Below are 17,808 nucleotides of genomic sequence, written 5' to 3'. Positions count from 1 at the left end.
TTCAATCAGCTGCTGTGCTGCGCCCTCTTTACGTCCGTCCTAATGCCTGTTAGTTGTTTGTGGATTGGCCTATATTTGGCGTTGAAAATAGAAACGTCTTTAGATATAAAAAAATCGATTCTACAATCTTATGTCTCAAAAAACAGGATTTTTTCACAAAAGTGACAGCCCTAATTTCCATTTCAACTGTGAAACTCAGCAAATATGCTTTGTAGTTGTGAACTTATTGCTGTAGGCCATCATCATCAAAACTATTCCACCTGTGTGTGCCATACAGTTTTGGCTACAGCACAAATATTTCCATCCATAGATAAAAATGAGCAAATCTAATCTCTGAATTTCTTTTCAAAGTGCACCAGATTGATGCATTTAAATGTTAAAATATACACAATTCCGTTATGGAGGAGCATGCCCCCGGACCTCCCTAGAGGGGCTTGTTCCCCAGTGCAGTTCTAGGTCTAGTGACACCCCTGGTACAAATAAATGTGGGGCTATTTTGACTGACAGATGTGACCATGAAGTAGGGATGTCCCGATCCGATATTTGGATCGGATCGGCCGCCGATATTAGCAAAAAATGTGGGATCGGCCTGCACGGGAAAATGCCGATCTGGACTCCCGATCCAGTTTGTTTCTCCGGTCCGTGTTTTCCAGCGCACCGATGTAGGTAATCCATTCCAGGTTTTTTTCAGCTTTTCCCCCCAAATCCGGTCCGCGTTTTTCAGCACACCTAGCGACCTGTCCAGCATCCCACTTGTCTGTGCATGTCCCACTAAGAATTTAAAGTTATCGAGCAAATATTTCGTGTCACAGTTGAATTAATATAGCCTAATGTTAACCGCGACCGCGGGTGTACGCGAGACCCTCTTACTGCTCTTATGCATGTTGCTGCTGACAGCTTTGCCTGTCTAACGAATGTTATCTCCGCGATTTAAGATTGTTCGTGTAATGTATAGGCAGAGCACGCACTTTAATTTCCCTATTTTTACAATCGGCTAGCCTAACAAACGCATTTCATTTAAAAAAGCAACCTGGTCAATCGCTAACAACTAAGTGCACCTACAGTGGGCAGTGCTTCGACTTGGCCAGCTTCCCTCGCGGTCCGCGCGTGGGATCACGTGACTTTAACCCTCTAGGCGCCACTGTCGAGTTTACTCGACAAGATGCAGTACTGAATAAAACGGCCGATTTAGTCAAATAGGGTGTCATATTTCGTTCGACATCCACTCCACTAGGTGGCAGACATGTCATACGTCATCCCCGAGTCCGAAAAAGGTCATGGTTTAAACAAAAGTTTTGAGCTACAGCGCATTGAATCAGTGTGTGCAATACCGGAGCTAGTGTGCGTGTGAGCCACTTAGTCAGAGCGATATTGTCAACGTTAGCGAGTATTTGCATTAGATTACCGTCTAATGGCATCAAAAAAGTTTACCTGAAATGAAGTGTTGGGTCTTCTATTCGCGGACCCTGATTCTGAAGGGGAATATCTGCCTTCAGGAAATGACGGTGATTCGTTTTCTGAGGCTTCAGATGCGTCCCTGCCTTCAATGATGCAGCTGGACAAAGTGAGAGTTTACTCCATAGTTTAGCTTACACCAAGCACAAACGTTGAATCGTTTGCCCAATGTCACTGGTGGGAATAATGTTTCACGGGTTCGGAGTGTTCATCGGGAAGTTAGCAGGGTGTTAGTGGTGTGGCGAACAAGGCTGGAGGTAGCCTAATAGCGCTAGCTTCTGTCTTTTGCCTCTCCACAATCGCGGCGACAGTAACGTGGTGGAGCCTTTGTCTAATGCGACTGGGTATGTTAGACGAGGTCGAAGTGCTCATAGGAGAGTGAGGGGGAAACGTAGTGGTAGTGTGGGTAGTCGCAATGAGAATGACAGTAGGCCTAGTCCGAGCTGCGCAAATTCTCTCCACTCGGCGCGCGCGAGGCAGATCTGGCCATGCTGCTCGCATGGTGGAGGTGGTGACACGCTCTCTCCCTCTCCCACACACACACACACACATTAGGTCATGCATAGTCTATCACAAGATGATGGGAATGCCGGCCCTGTATGGATAGGGATAGGGAGTCATTATCTCTACAGCAAAAGGCCTGCTACATAAAAAAAAAAAATGTCAGCCATTTATTAGTAATGATTTACACTGTTGATTTGTTATCTATTTCCCTGATCATTTAGGACATACACTATGTGTTCCTTTTTGTGTGTTCATGTCCTTGTGATGTGTGTGTCTTTGTCAGCTAAGAAAAAAAACATAAACAAAAACAACAAAAAGAAAAAAAATACTAACATTGTCTCTTGTCTTGTCTCGTCATCTCACTCCTGATCTGTGCCTTGCCGTGGCAAATGAGCTTTTGAACTAAACAGGTCTTGTCTACTTGTGTTTGTGTGTCATCTGAATAATCTATATGTGCCCCATACATGGAATCAGAGTGCCTACTGTATGTAGTAAATGGAAAATCTCTACAGCAAAAGGCCAGTCTACCGCTACATGCATTTGGTTTGTTTCGGCCATTTATTAGTAATGATTTACAGTTTGTTCACTACTTACTGTTTACCTGAGCACTCAGTATTGTGCAATATAGCATACAGAAGGTGAGGGACATTTTGGGGGGAAAGAAGTGGTGCATTTTATCATTCAAACATGCAACTTTTCATGAAAATTCTATAATCCAAGATGGCCGCCACCATATGACGTCATAATATGCAAATAACATTTAATCTCTACATAAACTTTGGGTCATCCTTAATATTTCTCTAATTTACAGAAAGTCTCTATCTCTTATCACTTTTAAGATAAAGCCTTTTGAAATGAAGATGTCAAAATTGATCGTTTCGGAAAAAAACCTCTGGCGCCTAAAGGGTTAATTTGTATTTTTCCAGTGAGACGCTGCAACAACCCAAACAACCGGTAGATGGCTCAAGTGAGCAGGGTGTCTCGTAAAAAGAAATGGAGCCTGGAAAACCCTACACAGACTTCACTACAGACTTTAGCAGACTGGTTTAGAAATAATGTAATAGCCAGAAATATGCCTGCCCTGCCCTAATAAAGAAATATTTGGTTAACTGCGAGTGAATCCCGTTTGCAGCCGTAGAGACGCAGGACAAATTAAACATTCTGGTTTTCTCCGAGTGCAACGATGATAGACAGACATCATTTGGACAAAATATAGAGTATTAACCTCCGTTGCTCAGCCAAATGCCTTCCTGTTACGTCCTGTTATCACGGAGTTACAGGCGATAAACGATTTTTGATGGTCACAAGTTTACTTCATTAGGGACTGTTCGTTATTTATTTAAGGGGCTACCGGAGGAGTTTTGGGAGCATTAGTCCAAAAAGACGTGACCCTCCCTCGCCAGCAATACATTTTTCTATGACCCTCCAAAGTGATTATGAAAAAATCACTGTCAACTTTTTCCGGGTTTATCGCCTACTGTATTTTAACGTTTTCACATATTTGGCCATAAGCCGTTTATCATAGGCTATCACGAAACCAAACTACAAAGGCGAACACTTTAACAGGGGGAATTAATTGGGCATGAATCATGCTGAACGCTATTTCGCTACCTTAGAATAATAAGGTTCTATCTGCGTTTTGAGTAGGTACAACCGGGACGATTGAAACGGGGACAAATGAAACATTCCGGTTTTCTCCGAGTGCAACGATGATAGACAGTCATCATTTGGACAAAACATGGAGCATATTAACCTCCGTTGCTCAGCCAAATGCCTTCCTGTTACGTCCTGGTATCACGGAGTTACGAGCGATAAACGATTTTTGATGGTCACAAGTTTACTTCATTAGCGGTTTATTTTTTTGGATTATTAAAGAGTGTTTTTCATTTAAAGGTTTGACTTTGTGCTTATTCAGTAGAGCATTTAGTGCTCTCCCCAATCCCAGACGTTCACATTGCATTGTTTGTAATGGATGCAACCGCGAGATAGGCTATGCGTTTGACAATGAGTTGTTAACAGAACCAAGACATATAGCCCAGCAGCAATCTAGGGACTGATCGTTATTTATTGAAGGGGCCACCGGAGGAATTTTGAGTGCTTCAGTTGGAAGTTGCATGACCCTCTCTTGCCTGCTAGAAATTGTTCAATGACCCTCCGACAGAATTGTTAAAAAAAGACATGACCCTCCCCTGCCAATTGTCTTCCGCCCGCGCCACAGCCACACACTTTGTGATAACATTCTTAAATCAATCTTTCCCGTGAGCTTGCATGCTACCAGTCCTTCCTTTTCAAATGTGTTGCGCCTGTTTGCACAATTTCACAAATAATCATATGTGATTAATAGTATGACAAATAATCCCTGTGCACGGGGACCGAAACAATGCATGACAACTTTTTCCGTGTTTATCACGTATTTTAACTTTCCCCGCTGTCTTGCCGTTTTAATGTTTTCCCGTAGAATATCCCATATTTTAATACTCTCATAACAGCCCTGCCATCGGGCCTGTCTCTGTGTTGCCCTGTTGCTACCCCTTGCCCTTCCAACGAAACAGATGTCTTCAAATCATCGTTTTCCTTGCTTGAAGGCGAACTTAGAGTGATGTTAACCTATTTAAGTTTAACGGCGCGATTGTCGTGAGAGCACGATTCATTGGCGCTTGCATGTTCGGCCTTATGTCTACATGCGCACCTGAGGCTACTCAGCTGCAAGATAAATAATTTCCCCTCTTTGTATGTTCACTGCAAGTTGGCCTACTATAACTTACCAACTCTGCACTGTAGACTGGCTATTTATATTTTTCTGTGAAATAAGCAAATGTATTTGTTCAACTTTATGAAGCAGAATTACGCATAGGGTACTTGGAACATAATACATTTGACAAAGGACAGATGAATGTTGCTAGTGACAAAATATTAACTTTCAGCGATGTCTTTGTCATGGGGAAGTGTTTTTCCCCATGCATTTATTCTAGGTTACTGTCAGTGACTGCCGTGAGAGAAGCGGGTTCTGTGTTTCGTTCATGTCAGTGACTGACGCGAGAGAAGCGGGGTCTGTGTTGTGTTGTGTTGCGTTGCGTTAATTTATTTTCATTGGGCATACCGTGCCGTGCCGTCCACAGCTCTTCAGTTCTGACAAAGCCAAAATTACTCCTTTTGAAACAATGAGTGCAGGAAGCGCGTTTGTATGGTTATATTGCTTGACGGGGGGGTTATATGGTTGTATGGTTATATTGCTTGAGAACATTTCAATTCACCCGACACTAATATTCAAAATGTTGAAAACTATTTCGGCATAGCCTATAAAGCAGTTTAATTAAATGGAATGTTAGTTGTAAACAAACGAGCTACTTGGTGAGGCTTGGCCTCACAGATGCGCTCGTGCCTTAGATGGCAGGAAAAATCTTCACGATAGGCCTATTAACTAACCACCCGATTCACGTTGGCTGGGGGGAAGGGCTGGGCCATCAGACAATTGTGCCCAGTTAATCCGGCCCTTCCCCCAAAAAATCACACCTTCCCACCTCTGACAGCTTAAAAGAAGTCAAGAGGACTCCTTACTCACAGACCTATTCACAAACCTGCGGTTTTGAAATCCTATGCAGCTACAGGAGCTTCCAATCGCGAGGAAGCAATTTTGCATTGTAGGCATAACTAACATGCAATAACGCCGCCAACAACAACCAAAACTAGGCTAATCATTGTCAACATGTAAATTAAATGTAACATTATTGTGAATCAAATTAAAATGTTCTCTTTTGCAAACGTAGGCATAGTAACAGAATAATTTAATAATGTTACAAGATACTACTTGCCTTGATTCATTTAGGCTAGGCCTTTTTATTCAGGGGCCATATTCACAAAGAATTTTAAGGCTAAAAGTAGCTCCTAACTGGCGAATTTAGGAGCAACTCCTAAAAATAATGGGCGTGTCACTCCTAACTTTAGGACTCCTAATTTTTTCACAAAAAGTAATTCACAAAGCATTTTAGACCTAAATGTAGCACCTAAGTCTGGGACAGCTTAAGTCGAGAGGACTCCTAACTCACTAAGACCTATTCATAAACAGCTTTTTTGTGGCATTTTACGTTGCGATGTTTTGAAATAGCCTATGCGCAACAGGAGCTTCCAATCGCGAGGGAACAATTTTGCATTCATAAAAGGGATGCAATAACGCCACCAACAACAACACAAACTACTCATTGTTAACATGTAAATGAAATGTAACGTTTCATTGTGAATCAAATTAAAATGTTCTCCTCTTTGCAAATGTAGCCTAGGGATATGGTGACAGATTAATTTAATAATGTTGCAAAGGTAGGCTACTGCATCAATCCATAGGCCTATGTTTCATTAGGCTACTAAGCTATTTGTTTTGCCTTACTCTTTATTCATTTAGGCTAGGCCTTTTTCTTCAGTTATTAATCATCTTCCGTCCTTCCACTACTTGTGTAGCGCATGCATTCTCCGACCTGTCACCTGTCAGTCATCATCGGAAGAGAGGTGTTTGGAATTCCTGCGTTACAATCGTCAGCCAATCAAGGTGGTCACTTCAGTCAAGCTCGTGCATGAGTAATGACGTCATCCATAGCCACGAAGACTCACTCCTAGTTTAGGAGTTGTCTGAAAGGCTTTGTGAATAACTTTTAAGAGAAAACTCCAATCTAAAATCTTTAAGTGCGATTTAGGAGTAGCCTACTCCTAGTAGTAAGATAAAAGCCTTTGTGAATAGCCTACGGGCCCAGTTATTCATCATCTTCCGTCCTTGTGTAGCGCACACATTCTGAGACCCGTCACTCATCATCGTAAGGGAGGTGTTTGGAATCATGCCCGCGTTACAATCATCAGCCAATCAGCCAATCAAGGTGGTCACGCTTGCCCATTTACCCAAATTAATGGTCGAATATTACTGATGATCATTGTTATTTAAGAACATGCAGTGTGCTTAGGGTACCAAAAACATCTTGCTCGTAAAAAAGCATCATAACGCACATTCTGGCGGGTCTGTTATTTACTGTAGGCTGCGCAAACCACATGCCTTTATTTTGGGCAAGCCTGCATTCATTCATTCATTCAACCTTTATTTATTCTCGGAGGGTCATTGAGGGAAGCCCTCATTTCCAATGAAGCCAAAATTACAGAAGCGAAGCAAAGCGCTCCACAAACAAGACAACATTCAAGGCCTTCTGTTGAAGAATTTTATATAAAGCCTGCGCTGACAGTAATCCTCCTGTCCCTGATAGGCCTACCACAGCTGTGGATAGTGTGGAATGTTCAAGTAATAACACAATCCAATGTGTGTCTCAATTGTCCCCCGCTGACCACCTCACACATTTCTCTAGATTTTGCAACGAACTTACATGACACATTGCCATAAAATATGCCAGTTTTAGGACTCAGAATAATGTTTGTAATGATACCAGGTAGGCTAGGTATTGTCGAAGGTGCATGGTGAAGTGAAATTCTTACTTTGGAAAACAAACATTTGCCGATATCATCGCCGATCATCAGAATATTGCAATAGATTCTGTGTTCTGGACTGCAGGTAACTTGTTAAGCCAGTGGTTATCAAACTTTTATTTCATTCCCCACTTTGATCAAGGGGCATGACTGATGATAGTGGAGATAACGTGTTATCCCAAGGCTTTTGCAAGTCAGCATCTTCGACAGTAGTCTATTAAAAATATAAGTTTTCGATGTCCCAAACGGAGAGCCATACTTTATTGTTTTTAACGATCTCTATGCTACTCACAAAAATGTAGGCATGGGGACATGATGAAGTAGGTTATCCAACTGTCGTGTGTTAAATTATTGTGATTACGAGCCAGTGGTTTTCAAACATTATGCGTGACTCGGACATCTAACTAAATGCAACAGGCTCATATCGTCCTCGCATTCGCAAAATGAGGACCAGTGTTTTGTCAAATTGCAAATAGCTATTCGTTTTAACTATTTTTTTATGATAGTACCCTATACAAAAAGCACTTCATACTATCTTAATCTTGGAATATGGGGAGGGAAGTGGCACGTCTGCAGTCAGCCAAATATGAATGTAATTCTGCGGCATAAAGCAGATGTAATTGTTTATCGTACAGAAAAATAAAAATGACATGTCAAGCAGTCAATTGACTACATTGCAGTCAAGAAGTAGGGCAAATTAATTTGCGAAACCAAAACGTGGGTCATAGTTGTCTAAGCCTCTATTGCGTAGCCTGTTAAAAACGTTGCCAGATAGTATTAAATCGGCAACAACATTGTTTTCTGCAGAAGCCTACCCAAGGCTACAGATTAATTCTGAACAGTTATTTCCCTACTGGCTCAATTATCACACCACTGTTTTGATTTGCGTAGTTACGTTAACCCCAACACTGACAATAATGTAGACAGCAAATTTCGATTTCGATTTTCGTGTAGTCAAGCCTTAAGCCATACCCAAGTAGCCTAAATCGAGGTAATGTTTAATTAGGCATGATTTATTTTGTTATTGAATTCGTAGGCTGGGATTACTCTCGGCAACAATTATGTAAGGGACGGCAGGCAGAGCAATGTACAGTGGCAGAGCGACGCACAGTGGCTGAAAGTGGTACTAAAGCTTCACGCAGCTTCACGCCGCGTAATGCGCGAATGAAGTGGTCATTTGAAAGCGATGCCCACTGTAGGCCTACAACTCTACACATCCAAAAGGGTAGAAGCTTCCAGTAGGCGATCATAACTTTTTTACCGTTTAGTCTGTGCATCGGCGCAGCCTACGACGATGTGAATTAGTGACAGCTGTTGTCGCGGTAAACTTAAGCTCCTGTCACTAAATAGTGTAGATAAGCCTACGTGCTATGTTGCTTGATTTTCTGTAATAAGCAGCCTGTAGCCTAGGTTACTTCATACAAACCCAGACCAGTTGTGGCATCAGTTTCGCTTTTAAAACGCAACAGTGAGAGGCTTTTTAGTGCAGTCTCACTTATCATTGATGAGCACAGGAGCAGGCTGACACCTGAGCATGTTGAAATGATCACCTTTGTGAATAGAAGAAGAATCTCCCCATCATGCTCAGACTGCAGCCAGGGCAAACAGTAGAAATTGAAGAGAGTATGGAGATGGAGCAGTAAAGTGTGGAGAAGATAGCAATAATGTAGAAGGCGTGACAGTTATTTGGGTTGTTATAGCCAATTCAGTGTGTGTGTGGTAATTTGACTATTTTCTACTCAGGTTTTGTGTGTGTTGCTTTTATATATAATTTTATATTGTTTACAATATTGTTTACACTGATGGCTTTTTTAAGCCTTGGTTTACACTCTTGAGCAGAGCACTGATGCCAATTCAGTTTGTATGGTTAATTGACTATTTATTATTTTGTGTTTATTTAACCCTGTTAAGAATAAACAGGTCAGCTTCTCATTACCAACCACTGTGGTTTATTCAAACTAACCTAATTAAGTTGGCTAATTGTTCTTAAGAGTAAAACCCTTTTCAACATGAGTATAACAACAAAATAATACATGCTTGGATCGGCCGGTATCGGTATCGGCCGATGCTAAAAGCTACAATATCGGTATAGGATCGGAAGTGCAAAAAGCTGGATCGGGACATCCCTACCATGAAGCTAGCAATTCTTGTCCAAAAAAGTACTAGATTAGTACTAAAGATGCAATAGTGTGGAAATACAAATATTTGTAGACACTAAAGATTAGTACTAGGGATGCAGGGAAGTCCTAATTAAGCCCTACATAAGGTCCGTCCTGCTACACTGAGCTACTTGAGCTTGGTTGGCTATACTTTTTCCTCAATATAATGTTAGCGGTGTGAATGTATTTCACCACTCTAACAAAATCTGTGGATATGCGTTCATTTGGGAATCTGTGCATCTCAAAATCCTCACGTGAATGATCCGCCATTTAACCTTAACATAGCGGAGCTCAGCTCTATCTAGAGCCGTCTTGTGCTGGTGTGTTTGCACTTTACCGTGCTGGTCGTTAGTGGGACGAGTACATAAGTTGTGTTTTAGTATTATATTTGCATTACTTTAGCTTGGGTTTTGTATTATTACCTAGAAATATGCTAACCATTCGTGCTTCAGTTCCAGACAGGTCATCATAATAAGTTATTAAAACCTTCGGGGCTAACGCCTTTCATTTCTGCTGCAGCAGGTTGTGCACAACAGAGTAGACATAAGATACAGTGAGGAGTTGCAGCTTTATTCAGTTACCCGCAGTTGAAACTAAACCTTTCCCTAAATCTTAAAAGTTTCCCTCACAAACTCTAATTTGGTCGCTATACTGTAGCTTATTCCAAGCTGAGCCGTTTATGAGCGTTTAGTCCTAAATGAAAACGATTCAAACTCTCTAGCCACTCACTCGCAATTCACTGACGTCAGGTTCACTTAAAGGAGCCACACATACTGTAGGGCTAGGCTACTGTTATGTTGTTGACTGCCGTACTCTTGAGGACTATTATGAGTTCTGTCCATCATTTGGTGGTAGGTAAAATTACTGCAATAAAATTATGCTTTCCCCAAATCACTTTTCACATTTTTTTTTCCAAGAGTAATATTATCGGTTATCGTATCGGTATCGGCTACAACAAACCAATAATATCGGTTATCGTTATCGGCCCTACAATTCCATATCGGTGCATCTCTAATTAGTACTGTAGATGCAATAGTCTGGAAATACAAATATTTTTCCATAATGCCCTTGTTTCATTTTTCCATACTTATACAGACCTGGAAATTAGTCAAATCAAATTCCAATAAGCTACATAGCTATAACTACAGCAATATAATAACATTTAAGCTATTCTAATATTTAATCTTTTAAACTACATAGTTATAGCTACAGCATTAGACTAATGTTTAAACTACAGTGCAGATGAGACTTAAGTTAGGAATTACTGTGGTAATCTTATGCAGTGGAAGTGATAACTAATACGTTTATATGTATTAGAAGTGAATACTAATCTACATGTATTACATAGAGATGATTAATATTACATTTTCATTATGTGTATGCTTTTCTGTATTCTATGCATCAACTTTGCTTTGGCTGTCATTTGCTTTCTCCATGTCACAACTTCCTAATAAAGGTCATGCGACCCCTTTTGTCATGAGTTAGGGATATTCTGCCTGAGGCAGTAATATTACGATTAGCATACTATGACAAGAAAATGCTGAATAATGTATATTGTATTGACCTATTATCTTACTTCCTTTGAGTAGCCACAAGAATTGGCATGAGGATCATATGCTATGTCCAAGAAGTATCCATCTGTACTGCACTGGGGAACAAGCCCCTCTAGGGAGGTCCGGGGGCATGCTCCTCCATAACGGAATTGTGTATATTTTAACATTTAAATGCATCAATCTGGTGCACTTTGAAAAGAAATTCAGAGATTAGATTTGCTCATTTTTATCTATGGATGGAAATATTTGTGCTGTAGCCAAAACTGTATGGCACACACAGGTGGAATAGTTTTGATGATGATGGCCTACAGCAATAAGTTCACAAGTTCACCGTCAACGCATGCCAGTGGGTGTTCCCGACGGTAGCTATGCAAATGATTTGAAGTAAAAGGGTAATGTGATTGGTTGGTGCCGTCCGTCAATTGGCTTGATTGCCCGTTGCCATCTGTCGGTGCAGCAACAGCTGAACTTCTCAACGCGAGCGACGAGAGAAACGCGACGCAACGGATCCACAATTCAGTTCGGCAACGGATGACGTGAGCCCATGTAAAGTGAATGGGATGCGTCTCCAGCACTGCAACGTACGCAACTGTGTGTAGGAGCCGTCAAGCTACCATTTCTTTCTACAACAATCACAGCTCAGGAGAAGTACTTCTAGCAAGTTAACCACGACGAAAAAATAGCGAGCAGCCTATGATAACCTAATTAAATGCTCAGCAGGCCGGATTAAAGTGTGTGGAGAGCCGGATCTATGATAAACTAATAAATGCTCGGCAGGCAGTACCGTAGTTTGGATACCCCTGATATAGAGGGATGCCGCTGCTTTGATGGACCATGGCAGATCATTTCACCATCAGGGGACCACAAACGAAAAAAGTCTGGATTGCCGTGGGTATAGGGGCAGTGGTACCAGATGACCACTTTAGAGGAGCGCAGTGGTCGACATAAACCTTTATGATGCATCACCGCCACATAAGTTAAATAGGAGACTTTCCTAAGGCCCGGTTATAAAAATAAAGGGTGACGGGTAGCCTATAAGTGTATTCCCTATCATTTGTTTCCCATCCTGTTATGCCTCTGTTGCCCTGTATTGAATATCTAATCTGTATGGACACTTTTATTTATGCTATTGGTGTGGAGAATGGATCAGCAGGTTGTTAAACCAGTCAGCTGACTGACCTAGCCGTCAGCTATCAGCTATCAACTTTGAAAGACTTTAGAAATCACGGAAGCGAGAGGGAAGAGAGGCGCGTATTACGCTCAGGGAGACCACTGGAGACCTGTAGCCTACATCAAGCCGGTGAGACTGATTAGTTCTTGACCCAGAGTCATCTTTTTCTTTTTTCTTCTAAAGACTTTTATTTGCTCTTTTTTGTTTGGCTGGGAAGACCAGTGGTTCAGTCTTAAAGAGGTTTAGCTGGAGGTGGTGTTCTTATATCAAAGCTGATATATCAGACATCTTGTGTGAGTGTATATGTGTGTGTCTGTGTGTGTGTGTCTGTGTGTGTGTGTTTATGTACAGTATGTGCGTGCGTGCGTAAGTGTGTGTGCGTGCGTGCGTGCATTTCCATGTGTGTGCGTGTGTGAGTTCATTTTTAACTAAGTGGCGCTATGAGTGGTTAGGCCCTACGGTTCTTGACATCGGTCTCCATCCTACCCTCTTTTTTAGGGGGTCCGGTGCAGTGGGTGGCCGATGGATCAAAACGAAAATCAATGGTTCTGTGTCATCCCTCACGGAATCACAGGAAATTTCCCTCACAGGATCAAAAGAGTATACTGTCCATCCCTGTTGGGCTATATGCCCACCAAGTTCTGTGCAAAACGGACATAATCCATTTTTGGAGTTATGGGCAGAGATGGCTCAATATTGCCCCATAACACGGGTTATGTTATTTGATGTCTTAATAGGGCCCCTTAATCATATACTATGGGTGATGTTATTCACTCCTGATATCTGAATGGGGCCCCTCAGTCAAATGACACGGGTCACACTATGTGTGATAATCATGCTTTGCAATTGGCATCCATTTTCACAGCAAGATGCCTTAAATCCATTTCCACAAAACCCGCCAGAGTTACTAACCAGGGCAGGGGAGCACTTTTCATGCCTGTGTTTATTTGCTCAGGGGAGCACTTTTCAAATCTGTGCCCAGGGGCCCAGCGATTCATTATCCCATTAGATAGCAAGAGGCTGGCGGACCACTGTCAGTCCATTGGGGGCATAGCTGGCGGTCCGCTGTCATTTTGCTCATCAGTTCTCTGGCGGTCTGCTGACGGGTTGCAGACAAATTGCCCAATATTTTGCCACTATTGGTCTAAAATTTTGAAGAAAAATTTCAGTTATACTCCATATATAATTTTTATTAACTTTTCTTAATATTCATGACAAGTTAAATTTAAAGACATGGTGGTCCAACAGCAGACCACAAGTGGCACGCCACCGGCGGCATACCACCAGCGGTCCGTTATCTGTCAATCTGATTTTGCTATCTGGGTTGTCACAGAAAATTTTTGGACAGACCTGTGATGCCTAATCTCCTGACTGGATTGTGTAGATTAACTTGCCATTGTTATCTCAGCATTTAGGCCTTTCTCTCTCTCCATATCTATAGCCTACTTTTCAAAAAGGTTTGATTTGGTTTAATTTTTTCTTCTTTCCATTTAAAGCCTTTAAAGTTCAGAGATTGATGTAGGCTAGGCCTTTTTTTTAAAAAAGAAAAATGGTAGCCTATTACTGTAGGCCTATCACACATTTTTTTAAGCTATCATTAGAAGCCTTTAGTCCTTATTAGAAGGGTTCAAAACTGCAAGGTAGCCTACAGAGGAGAATGACCTAGCCTACCATAAAACTGCCATAAACCTGGTGTTTTTCCATAATCACACACCCTTTTCTACCTCTTATATTTGGTCAATATTTAACCCCAAGCCGCTAGATCAAGGTCTAACGTTAGTCTAGTCACAATGCTGCCTAGCCTACTTTATAGAGTAAACCTTGTCTGAAAAGAAAATATAGGGCTTACTATATGGCGGAAAAACGACATGTTTGGATATTTCTGAGCTGTAGGCTATTTCTTATGGCTTAATTTTCAGCTAAGACTGGATATCATTTAGCCTAACCATTCCATTTCACCTGTGAAGGTCACACAATTACAATCCAGAATAGGCTACATCCACTTATGGAGTGCCCCTTGTCCCGTGATTATCATTCGACCGTAAATTGTTAGTTATGAATTATAGCCTAATGCAGATGCTAAATCAGTTAGCTTATTATTGTTTGGCTCTAGGCTATCGTGGCACTTGCTTTATGTTAGAACTATGTCTTGCTAAAACAATTCTCAAGATTGCCGTTTGCCCTCCGTAACAAACTCCGTAGGCTAACATTGATTGACGAGTTAGGCTACTAGTCTATAGAAGTAAAAAGTTAGGCTACTCACATTACCCATGGCTGGTAGGTCCTTAAGCGCCGTAGCCTAATGCCAAAATAAAAAGGAATCCAGGTGAATTAACTTTTTCTAGGCGGCTCGCTGCAGACCAACAATATGTGTCATCAATTACCAACGTCTGTTGGAGTTTAACCTAGGGGATGGTTCCTCAAGACTCCCGCACAGTAATGATACGCCTACGCCTACCAACCTATGAGGAGCGCCAGACTTTTCTTGCCGTTTGAAGACTGTTGAGCTCGATGTCATTGTTATAAAAACGGACAGACAAGCCTACCAAAAAAAATCCCTTCTGGACTACATTAGGCTAGGCTACCCTTGACTGGCAGACGTGGCGAATTCTACCACTTTCACACAGCATTATTACTTCAATAGAGCCCTATCCCAAGCCATAATATAAATGAATCAGATCATATTTGTGCACTACAACCACTTTTGATATCCCTTAATATGGTGATCATGCTGCAATGTCTAGAATCCACATAGGCCTATAATGCATTTTTTCAGTAGGCTTCAGCAGTAGCCTATCTATCCATCTACCAATGGAATTAGGTTACAGAATTCCACCAACTTGGGATGGAATTAGGCTATGACAGAGGATACAGAGATTCTTAAATTTGATAAATAAATTAGATAAATAAATGGATGGTGCTCACCATTATCCACGAACTAAGTAAATAAAAACATGTCATCTTAAACCGTGTGTGCAAGGAACATGTAGACCTATTAATTCATACTTTGCAACTGTTAAGAAATTAATGTTGGCCTACATTAGTGTGCCTATGTCATTGATTGTTACTGGTGCCAAAGACAGATATGTACTGTAGCCTCTTATACAATAATAAAAACTCAATTTCTGTATTATGATTTGATGTAGTATGATCATTTTAACATCATTGTTAAATGTTTGGTTGCCACCCAATGTGGAGATGATACCTGTCTGAGAGGACTGTCACTATGCCATCTGCTTTACAAAACATTGGAATAGCATTGGATGGAGACACCTAGAGTAGGCAACACAGCTACAAACATATGTAGCTGAGAAAGACATTGAACATAACCACCATGAACTGAGATCCTCCACTCTGTTGTTGTAAATAGCTAAGGAGTTGACATGTAAACAGTGGATGCATCCAAATGCCAGCAGCTCTTTGTCTTTTGTGATCCTGAACAGCCTAAATAGTCCAGTAAGCATTTTCAGGGCAGAGTTCAGTACCTCTTACTATTGTCATCGGTGCACCACTTTTGTCATCTGATCTTCTCTAGGAAATCCACTGGTTGATTTTTCAGTTATCAGTAAAATACTTCACATGGCCATGTTGCATTCTATGTGATCCAAGTGGACAAATGGGTCTGCTTAGGCCAAAAGTTAGCCTATTGGCACTTGAAAACTTTGTGAGTTTTCTTGAGCAAAACACACAGGGAGAAAAAAAATTACTCACATCGTTCTCCTTTGTATGGCTTAGTATCTCCATGGTATGGAAGCCACTTATCAATAGTATTTGACTCACATTTTACATTTTTGCTTGTGAGATGTGATTTTATCTCCTTTATATTTCTACCTGCAGTCAATCATGCATGGAATTGTTGCAGGCCTACAACAACTCTAAGAAAAGACCAAGAGATTGTTTTTTAATTGAGATTTGAAGGATGCAAGCAAGAAATTGAGATTAGGAGATACAATCTCAGCGATCCAAAAGTATTATACAAAACAATTAATAGTAAGGTGTATTTTCATACATGTGGGATTGTAGCTGCTCTCTCTGTAAATTTTCTAAAGATACCTTTGCTGAACTATAACGCTATAAGCATATTGTTCAAAGTAATCAAACAGATTAAACTAAACTATTCCTCACATTCCTACTTTATATTTATTTCAACTAAATAACAACCACAGTAAAAACAAAACAAACAAAGTCATCAGAAACCTTAAATAAATTTTACAACAATTTACAGATATTATAACAGATCTTCCCCATTCTTCTGAGCAGTCTATTTCACTACTGGATTTTGTAAATCGACAAAAAATGTAAACAACTGGAAAATGTTTGTGGGGCAGCATTTAGAAACTGAGCAGCTCATAGCCCAAAATTCAACTCTTACCTTGCTCAGCACATGAGAACGGTTGAATCTGTCAGTAGTGGCATATCCAATTCCTTGGTTGCTGGGCTATAACGTCCCACTGGCACAGTGAAACCAGAATGAACCTCTGGATCGGCCGGGCTGGAACTATTTCCTGGCAGGCTTGTTTTGTAGTGTGCCGGTGATGCTTTTTTTCCTGAGGAAATGGGCCATCCCCTTTCCTCAAGCACCCCTGCCCCCAGCGCCTAAAGGCCTCAACAGGAAGTCTTCCTTTTGAATAGTCAAGTCAGTCTAGGGATGCTGGCTTTGATAAGCCCATGCATTTTATAATTGGAAAATTCTTTCAGAATGTAGGAAGACTGAAACAAGGAGGAACTATGCATATAATACACATATACATGCAGGGTGCGATTTGTGTAAAAACCAGAGGGGGGGATGATTTTGAATAAGTTTGTAGGACTACGTTTTGACAAGAATACAAATTCACCTTGTTCTTGCCCCATCTGAAATGACTCCTCTACTTTTGCTGCCTCCATCCTTTCTGTATTTGTTGTGTAAAAAAACGTTGTATATGATGGCACTGAAGTCTTAAGTTAGTGAATTGGCTAACAGTGTTAGTTTGTAAGCAAAAAGCCTACACATTGCGCTACACGATGCGTAGGCTACGTGCATTCTCTCTCCTGCTGATTTGCGTTCAGTAGCCAAGTGCGTAATATTGCAAAAGTTGAAAAAATAAATGTGTTTATTGTAGCCTACAGAAAATAAATAGCCTATCATATACTATCAGTTAATTGCCTACAGTGCAGTGAAGAGTTTGGAGAGTAAAGTTATAGGGCAACTTGAAGTTTTATGAAAATAATTTACGAACCAGAACATAAAGACCATGAAGCTTCTATTTCTTGCAGCTGTTAAAACACCCGCTAGATAGTTTAAATACCCACCAACATTCGTTTTTGCAGTACAGATTATTTCTAAAAGTTATTTGTCTACTAGGCCTAGCCTACTGGCTGATTTATCAAACGAGTACTTTCTCGTTCGTCCTCCACAAACTACAGGTGTTTCGGTAGAGAGCCATTGAATAAGCGATGCCAAGCAATTTCTATAACACTTTTTGTGACATTCAGCAAATATCTCCTCATTTAATGTAAGTTCCTTCGG

At 41.0% G+C, this 17,808-nt stretch overlaps 1 protein-coding gene and 1 long non-coding RNA gene across 9 annotated transcripts in view; one reads left to right on the top strand and one right to left on the bottom strand.

The window, feature by feature from the left end:
• Window positions 1-16,842, bottom strand: part of exoc3l2b (exocyst complex component 3-like 2b) — a 163,646-nt gene extending 146,804 nt beyond the window's left edge. For 3 of the 8 annotated variants that reach the window (XM_042063810.1, XM_042063811.1, XM_042063817.1), the window contains exons 1-2: window positions 14,762-14,852; window positions 14,563-14,598 (exon numbers count right to left, since the gene is read on the bottom strand). In XM_042063810.1, coding sequence (XP_041919744.1) covers window positions 14,563-14,598; window positions 14,762-14,817 — 92 coding nt within the window. In that variant the 5' untranslated portion in view covers window positions 14,818-14,852. Of the gene's footprint in view, window positions 1-14,562; window positions 14,699-14,761; window positions 14,853-16,671 lie in introns of those variants that run through there. The other 5 variants (XM_042063814.1, XM_042063815.1, XM_042063813.1 and 2 more) reach the window with 3 other exon arrangements.
• Window positions 641-9,195, top strand: LOC121683943. Its single transcript, XR_006022964.1, has 3 exons — window positions 641-1,052; window positions 5,961-5,967; window positions 8,616-9,195. It is a non-coding gene; the product is annotated as an uncharacterized LOC121683943 (long non-coding RNA).
• Window positions 16,843-17,808: the final 966 nt, after the last annotated feature.

Source organism: Alosa sapidissima, chromosome 15 (assembly GCF_018492685.1).
Source record: "Alosa sapidissima isolate fAloSap1 chromosome 15, fAloSap1.pri, whole genome shotgun sequence".
In the NCBI taxonomy this organism is placed as follows: Eukaryota; Metazoa; Chordata; class Actinopteri; order Clupeiformes; family Clupeidae; genus Alosa; species Alosa sapidissima.
Note: the sequence above shows the minus strand (reverse complement) of the source record. Positions and strands in the feature narration are given on the sequence as shown.